Source organism: Halictus rubicundus, chromosome 4 (assembly GCF_050948215.1).
Source record: "Halictus rubicundus isolate RS-2024b chromosome 4, iyHalRubi1_principal, whole genome shotgun sequence".
In the NCBI taxonomy this organism is placed as follows: Eukaryota; Metazoa; Arthropoda; class Insecta; order Hymenoptera; family Halictidae; genus Halictus; species Halictus rubicundus.
The window spans coordinates 2,604,719-2,613,962 of NC_135152.1; the positions used below are offsets into that span (position 1 = coordinate 2,604,719).

Here is a 9,244-nt window from a genome sequence, read left to right on the forward strand (position 1 = left end):
TAAGTTGTCCTTTATTGGAAAATGAAGAAGTATCCGCAATTTCTTCTAAATTTTCGTCTTGTTTTGAATTTTCAAAGTAGGCAGGTTTCATTCTTTCAGTACTGACACTGATCGGCTGTCCATTAGTTTTAATTGTGAAAACCTTCTCTGATGGTCTTGCAATTACCTCAAATGGACCCTCGTATGGTGGTGTTCAAGGTGGTTTGACATCTATTCTCAAAAACACATGTGTACAACAATTTAAATTCTTATGTATAAATACCTTTTTTTTAAATATTATGTATCGTCTGATGTGGCTTGAGCAATTTCATGCGTTCTCTCAATTCTTGTAATAAAATTCTTTGATCAACCGGAATCTCTTTATTCCAAAAAGAATTCGCCGGGTAATCTTAAAGTTTGTCATATAACATCTCTACAGCTGATGAGCCTAAATTTTCTTTATATATTGTTCTTAATCCTAATAGAACAATCGGTATAATCTTCGTCCAATCTTCTTTTTCATGACAATAAATCGCTGTTTTCAGCGACCGATGCCATCTTTCTACAATCCCATTTGAAGCAGGATGGTAAGAAGTTGTTTTTATCTTCTTGAATCCAACCATCTTTGATAGTGCATTGAAAATTTGCGATTCAAATTGACTTCCTCTATCTGTGGTTACAGACAACGGTGTGCTAAATCTTGAAATCCATGTATTGAAAAATGTATTCGCTATTGTATCTGCTGAAATTTCCTTAATTGGTATTGCTTCAGGCCAACGTGAAAATCGATCAATCATAGTTAAACAATAACGATATCCGTTAACAGTCGGAAGTGGCCCAATAAGATCTATATGTATATGATTAAATCTTTCTTTAGGTACTGGTATATGTTCTGGCAAATTTTTCTGATGACGATGAATTTTACTCTTTTGACAAGGTAAACAAGTTCTCACCCATTCTGTAGCATCTTTTGCCATATTCGGCCAGACAAATCTTTGAGACAATGTCTTTTTCATAGCTCTACTACCAGGATGTGATAAATTATGTACAATTTTAAAAATTCGTGTTCTTAGAATTTTCGAAACATAAGGTCGAATACTATCTTCTAAAATGTTGCAATATAATACAAGATTTGTATTACCTACTCTCAATTTTTGTAATTGTAATGCCGAATTTCCTTCTGAAATTATCTTTTTTAATTCTTCATCTGCCTGTTGTGCTTCCGCTAATTCTTCTGTGGTTACCACAATAGGCATTTCAATTGCTTCAACTCTTGAGAAGGCATCTGCAATTACATTTTCGTCACGAACAAACGCTTTAACATAACTTAATTCAGTAGTGAATTGACCTATAAAATCTAAATGTCGAAGTTGTCGAGGAGAAGCTTTAACTGATTTCTGTTTAAATGCAAAAATCAATGGTTTATGATCCGTTTTCACAACCAAATCTCGTCCTTCTACCATAAATCGGAAAAATTTAATTGCAGAATATATCGCCAGAAGCTCTCGATCATAAGTACTGTATTTTTGTTGAGTTTCCGTAAATTTTTTTTAATAGAATGCTAATGGTTGCCAGCTTTTACCAACGTATTGTTCTAAAACAGCTCCCATTGCTGTATCCGATGCATCTGTAGTTAGCGCTAAACGTGCGTTTGCTACTGGATGTACCAATAATATAGCATTGATTAATTGTTCTTTCGTTTTATTAAAAGCAACTTTTTGTTCTTCTGTCCATTCAATTAACCTTTTATCCTTCTTTTTTGCACCAATAAGTAACGAATGTAAAGGACCTTGAATTTTTGCTGCCATAGGAATAAAACGACGATAAAAGTTTACTATTCCTAAAAATCTTCCTATCTTTTGGAATTGGAAAATCTTTCAATGCTTGAACTTTTTCCTCAGTAGGTCTCATACCTTCTGTATTAATTAAATATCCTAAATATTTAATTTCTTTAACACCAAAGGTCGATTTATTCACATTTATTGACAATCTGAATGTTCGTAATCGTTCAAAAACTATCTTTAAATGTTGTTTATGTTCTTCTTCGTTTTTTGACGCAATAATTATATCATCAATATAACCATGACAAAAAGTTTGTGCTGCATTTTTTAATCCAAATGGCATTGCTAAAAATTCAAATAATCCAAATGGTGTGATAACTGCTGTTTTGGGAATGTCTTCGGGTGCCATGAGTATCTGATTATAGGCTTTAATAAGATCTAACGTTGAAGAAATTGTTGCACCTGCTAATTTAAAAGAAAAATCTTGTATATGAGGTATAGGATAGCGATCCGGAATTGTTATTGAATTTAATCTTCGATAATCTCCACACGGTCGCCATTCCCCATTTTTCTTCGGAACCATGTGTAAAGGACTTGCCCATTGACTGGATGATGGCCTACACACTCATTTCCGAATTATTTCTTCGAATTCTGCTTCGGCAATTTTTAATTTTTCAGGTGTCAAACGTCTAGCTTTTTCAGCTATCGGTTGACCTTTTGTTACAATATAATGATAAACATCTTTTTCAACAATCTCTTTCCTAACCGGTTTAGTAATATCAATATATTCTTTTAATAATTTATTATATTTAAAGGAATTATTTATTGTTGAAATTGAAATTGTATGTACTCGCTTTAAGATTCCAAATGATTGTAATTTTGTCTCTTTATCTAAAACCCTTTTGCCATTTAAATCTACTAATAGATCATAATGGCCTATAAAATCTGACCCTATAATCGGCATTACGGCATCAGCTACAATGAATTCCCAAGTAAAATTTCTGCGTAATCCCAAATTTACAGTAATTAATTTTTGACCATATGTTTTAATCTCAGAACCATTTGCAGCAAAAAGTATAAGATTTGTTTCCGTCAACTTTCCTTTTAACATTTTCCTTGGTAAGAATGAAATATCAGAACCAGTATCAATTAAATATCTCATACCTGACGTCTTGTCGGCAATCGTCAGACGATAATTAACATTTGAGCTATCATGGATCGTCTGTACTCCAGACAGCTTTCTTAGTTTTCCTCTAACCCTTCATTTGATCGATCTCTTTTATCCTTTCCACTCCAAGAACAGGGTTTTTTACATTTAAAGGAATTTTCTCCAAATTTTTTATGATAATAACATAAGGGTTCTTCATTTCGAAATCTTGGCTTTGAAATGCTTCTATCTCTCCTAAAAAATCTAGATCTTGATCTATTTTTGTAAATATTTCTTCGAAAATTAATATTTAAAACTTCTATTTGTTTTCGTAACTCCAGAATCTGTGAATTTAATGTCTGATTGTTTTCTTCCTGTGAAGGATTAGAAGTATAATTTTCTTTTGAAGTAATGTTACAAATGTTACTTGGTTTTAATACTTCTACAATTTTATCAGCTTGATAAGCCAATTTGGAAAGCTCTTGTACTTCACTAATAGCTAAAATTCCTCCAACATTTTCTGGTAGTTGTTCCAGAAACAATGTTTTTAGAACACTCTCGCTACACAAACCACCTGCCAAATTTCTTAATTTTTGTAAGAAATTTGACGGTTTTTCGTTAATCATCTCATTTCCCCTAATTAATCTTCTTAATTTTGACTCGCTTGATTCTTCGAACGAGGAAATAATTCTTGTTTTAAGAGTTTCATATTTATCTTTAATTGGAGGATTGCTTAAAATATCGGAAACAAAAGGAAGAACTGTCTTATCTAAATTAACTATAGTATACCGGTATTTGGTATCGTCAGAGGAGATTCTGCTAATTGCGCAGGCTGCTTCAATCTGGGTAAACCACAATATCGGATTCTCTTTCCAAAAGGGTGGAAGTTTAATCATTGATGTTGCATTGATTCGACTGAAATTGTTGACTTGACTTGTCGAAGGTAATTCTTCTTCTACCAAATCCTTATCCGTCTCCGTAATAAGATCTTGATTTGATCTCCCTTCAATTCTTGTTGGGGAATGATGAAGCGGCATCCTTCTTTCTTAAAAAGCATCACGTCGGGGTCACCAAATTGTAGGAGTGTAATATATTTCTTCAAATAAAAGACGTGTTATCTCTTTCAGTATTTATTTTAATCTCTAGCAATTTGTTATGTCAATAATTTTTGTTGGTAGGAAACCAAAAACAAAATAAATGTTAACGACTAAATGTAAACAAATTAATCGATACAGAAATCTATATTATCCACAACCGCCACAAAAGAACGTGGATGGTGCCATCTCGCGGTCGCACCTGAAAACACAAAGCGGATGGAAAAATATCAACAGTCGATAATAGTTGGCTAACGGTTTGAGAGTTTTGCCGCTACGTGGAATGGCGCTGTACGGAGGTCTGACAAAAGTGCGGGAAATTTGAAATATGATAAGATAGAAATGGATGTTTAATAAATATAAATGATTTCATGAAGTAAATATTATTGAAAAATAGCGATAAACAACAGTAGACAAGGGTAGATCAGAGTTGCTGTGGAGAATTCCTGATCAACTATAAGAACAAGAAGAATGACCTTCTAGCGCTGGAGGCCGTCCGTTCCGGCCGGAGTCCCCAGCTCGAATGACAGACTTACTGCACTCGCCGAGCTTACGTTAGGTGCGCAGCAAAGCGCAACGAGCACTCCCCCACCTATACTAAATTCGGTGGATCTCGATCGCCGTGAGAATTAATGATTGATAAAATTATTTTTAACTGGTTAATATCTACAACAATTCCTCTCGTTAAAAAGCACCTTTCTCTAAAAAAAAAACACGAGTTTCGAAAAATACAATCTTTATTAATTTAATATAGCACAGTACATCAGGTCATTTCAGGAGCTTTTAAACATTATGTGCCCCAACATATGTAAAACAAATCTACGTACGTTTGAACATTATTCGCCCGACATTTTTATTACGAGGACACAATAGGTACAAAAGTATTTCAGCTTTATTCGCTTTCGTCTATCTGTCGAAGAGATGGTAGCCTTTCCTGACACGATGACACGCTTTCCCTGTCGATGACAGCTGCGTTCGAGATCCTTTGCCAGGAAAGCAATGTTAATCGACTTTGTTGTACGCAGCTCTCCCTCTTTTGCGTCGTTTCTATCGTGTATATTTGTACAAACGAACTACATGTTTACACAACAAAATATCTACAGACATTGCCAAAACCCCAGTTAGGGGAAAGTAGCCGAATTTGTACCGGCACCTATGTTGGGTTCAATTTACAAATCATGGTCAATTAGTACGATACATTAGGCTACTCTCTCCTACACGTACAATGGAATAACTAATTTTTCTGGTCAGTTTGTTCCTTGTACAACGTTTTCAAGTCCGAGATCGAACCCGTTCCGCCATTGGACAAAGGAGGTCGGCCTATCCTCTGCACGGTGTGCTTTTTCGCAAAACCGGAAGGACTCTTCTCGTTGGAGATGTCTTCTATCGAGGCCTCGTCCTCGGAGGACTTCACCATCCCTTTGCTCCACTTGGACAGCCATTCGCTGGCCTCGGTCTAAACGAAAGCACTAAAGTAGAAAACCGAAATTCGGCCGCACGCGTCGTAGCTCTCCTTCGAAGATCGATGGATCCTACCTTTTTCCCTTGAGTCTTCGCGGTCGTCTCTCCTTGCTTCGCTTCCTCTTCAGTCTTCCTCAACTTCTCCAATTCCCTCTGCAACTTCCGTTCCGTTTGATACTTCGCGACCGCCTGCGCCAGTGGTCCTAGCTCGCCTCTCATGGCCGCGTTAAACATCGCCTGATTAACAAAAACTCATTTATTAATATCGCAGGACTTTGAACACATATTCTCTGTTCTGTTCCAGACACGAAAAATTGGATAAACCGACGACGCTGTCTTCGAAGCGTAGCGATTACTCACGTTTCGACGCCTCTTCGAATCGGCATTTCCGATCGGTTCGGTTTCGGTTTGCGGGCCTAGCTCGAGCAATATCTGAAAATCTGCGTGCTCACCGAGACGAAAGCCCACGCCCACTCTCGAGTCGGTGCCTGCGAAACAGAACTCGATTAAAAAGAATCAAAGCGCTGTGTTTTGAACTTGGAATGAAAATGGAAAGAAGTAGCAACGTTGCAGACGTGATGTCTACTTTATCTACTTTATACAGGGTGTTTCACCTAACTCGAATATCTAAAATATCTCGCTTGTTCTTTATGATAGAAACGATGACCTTACGATGACCTTGAAATCTCAAAAAATATAACCTTGAACAAACTTTTTTGCCTATCATAATATTTGCTCCACTGAACCAACTAACGTTTTCGTCTGAAATTTTTTTCTATCATAAAAAACAAGCGAGATATTATAGATGCTCGAGTTAGGTGAAACACCCTGTATACATAACTATGTAAACTAAATAAAGGGCACCATTGGATTAACGTTAAGATCAAAGTGTGCTCGCTGGATTAGCAATTAGTGACAACTGCTTAGGGATCTAATTACTGTGGGGGTACCGATTACTGTGCCTCTGTTAATTGTACTTATTTTTAAAGCATGGTGAATTAAATATCATATATATTAACTGATTTTAATGAAAAAAATTCAATATCTTTTTTTTCATTATGCTTTAAAAATAAGTATAAGTAATGTTCAATATGCTTACAGCGTTCACGGATTCTGTAGCTGATTCGCGAATCACTTTCTACAGCCATAGGAAAAGAGCACGCGTCCTGTGTTATCGGTTAACAAAATTATCGGCGTTATCGTGTCCATCGAGCAGAGTATAGGACGGAGTTAAACGAGCAACGGAATTAAACGCGCGCGTCAGCAGTGAAAGTGGTTCGCGTGTTGGCTTGGCACGAGAACCTCCTGATTAGCCGAGGCGGGGTACCGACTCCGCGAGGAAACGGTGTTCGTGAAAACTATGACACGTGGACGTGACGCAATCGCCGTTACCTTTCTTAATCGGCGGAATATTCGAGTAGATCAGCGAGAGGATGGTGGGCAGCTCTTCGGGGATGATCAGGCACGAGGTGTCTGAAACGATTTCGAAGTTTCTTTAAATAACTGTTTTCGCTCGTAAAATACCTGGCCCGGTCGAAACCGATTAGGCCCGAACTCCACTTTCGATTTCGATGATTTCTGATTCAACGAATCGTCTTCTCTGTCGAGAAACATCGCGCGTTGCGTGCAACGTAATTGGTCAAAATTCAAGATTTGGCGACTTGGTCAATTGTCAAATGTACATTTCTATTTGACCAGGATTTTGAAAGAAGAAACCAAATTTTTTTGGTACTGGATTTTTAGGATTTGTCGTTTGTGTTGTCTACACGTACTAAATGAATTCTTTTACAGAGTTAACTGCTGATCGACAGTGGATAAGTGTTTACTGTTGGAAATTGAAAGGGATAGAACAACTCTGAAAATACTCATCGGCCAAATTAGTTTTTTGATGTGCCAAAGCATCCGATTGATGGTTCACTTTTCCATCCAGAACAAATTTCCCTAATAATAATAATGAGAGTTAACGTTAACAAAAATCGAAAGAATTTTTCGAAATTAAGGTACGCTATGTCATGCCTTTTCTATTTCTCATTGTGTTAATAGACTTGGAAAGTGAGCAGGCAATAATGAAATTCTTTGCGAGATCTCTGTAGATTCAGTCGAGATGGCCGCTTGCAAGCTAGTCTGAGAGGCGGGAATTTGCATAACACGCGGCAAAGTAAATTTTTTTTTGCAATTCGACTATGATCAAGGAGCGTTGCATCACGGAGGGATTTCGCGTGAAGTAGGCGAAGGACGGTAATATTTATATACTTACGGTCGTAAAGCAGCAGCAGAACGCACAGCGTTACTAGGACGTCCTTCGTGCTCGACATTTTTCTGGGACGTCTTCTCGTGCACGCTTGATCCTTATTCAGGTCTGGAGGCGTTGCGTCATTCCGCACAACGGTGGATTTTCTACGATTCGAATGGTTAATCGTGGATTTCCCGAGCTGGCTGGAAGAGCGCCGATTTCCATCGACAAAAATCCAAACGGATGCCGAGGAGAGTAGAAATCGCGAGCAGCCGATAAACTTTCTGTCGCGATCGTCACGTTCGCGTTAGGAGATCGGCGTTTCTCCTCGAAGCCAACTCACCGGCGACCGGTCGCTTGGATCTCGGATCAAGTGTACAATTTAGTTCTCTAAACTCGAAGAAAAGACTCATCAATTTCCAAAGCACTGCTTATGCTTCCACGTCTCTGGAATAATCGCGGACGTTTCAATGACAGTTTCCCCGGAAGAAAAATGCAGAATACAGAATCACCCTCTAGGAAGCATGCCAATAAAGACGAGTCTAATGAACATGTCCGCGGGAACTTATTTATACACCTGGCGTGTCACCGTCGTCGATTAATCAAGGAGACCGTCACCGATGCTTTCGAGCGTCGATTTTCATCAGACGGAACTAACAGGTGTCGACGGGACCGCGGAGAAATCACGTGTCTTCAGGTTCTCGATCGGAGATCGGTTCTGTGGTGATGACCGCGGTCACTTCACTGCCGGACTGTCCGATCGGTTGCACCGTAGGAAACGTGGGTGGCTCGAGGTGGCCGTTATGTGTCGCTATACTTACATGAAAGTGAAATCCAAAGCTGGCAGGCAACGCGGCGTCGAGCTGGTATACTCCGGCGAACTCCGACGAACTGAGGCTAGAATGCGACCGTGTGTCCGCCGGTGCGAGAAAGACACCTCCGGAAAGAAGTTCTCGAGTGAAAGGAGACGTGGTTCGGTGATCGAGGTCACCGAGTCCGAACGACCATCGGGGATGAACTCTCTCTCCTTTTCCTTGTTACGTACCGGAGACTTCTGCCTCGGTGGCTCTCTTACTCCTTTCTTGGAACCACGTGTGCATACAGGTGGTCACATGTCCAAATAAACGACTCTCCCCTTATGGGAAAGCACCATGAAAAGGAGACCCAGGAAAATTTGGAGGAATGTCTTCCAGATTTTCCCATTCCCCCCACTTCTAACCAAATTCAAGCTTGCCCGTAAGCGGGTTAGTGCAAAGCTGAAAACGGAGCGACACACCTCGTGAGATAGGGTTCCACAGTCCCCTTCGATCAGTCCTGGAGACGCTGCAAACCGTTAATTCTCAAGGCAAGTTAACCCTTAACGGTCCGGAAGTATTTCAAGTTTACTTTCCTCCAGGTCCAAGCGGAAACAAATTCACAGAAGTGACCTGGCACAATGCTTAACGCGTTCAATATGTAAATATGACAACAATAAGAGTGATAAAAATAATAAAATGATTTTTGCCGCCATATACGCGGCATTGCACCCAATAAGTAAAAGTGCCATGCC

At 39.0% G+C, this 9,244-nt stretch overlaps 1 protein-coding gene across 1 annotated transcript; it reads right to left on the reverse strand.

Moving 5' to 3' along the window:
• Positions 1–4,720: 4,720 nt before the first annotated feature.
• Positions 4,721–9,244, reverse strand: Snsl (snustorr snarlik). The gene is made up of 6 exons (XM_076787478.1): positions 8,517–9,244; positions 7,720–7,859; positions 6,855–6,935; positions 5,823–5,950; positions 5,538–5,699; positions 4,721–5,457 (listed from the first exon to the last, which is right to left on the reverse strand). Exons 2-6 carry the CDS (start codon positions 7,775–7,777, stop codon positions 5,236–5,238), a joined length of 651 nt encoding a protein of 216 aa, XP_076643593.1. The 5' UTR covers positions 7,778–7,859; positions 8,517–9,244; the 3' UTR covers positions 4,721–5,235.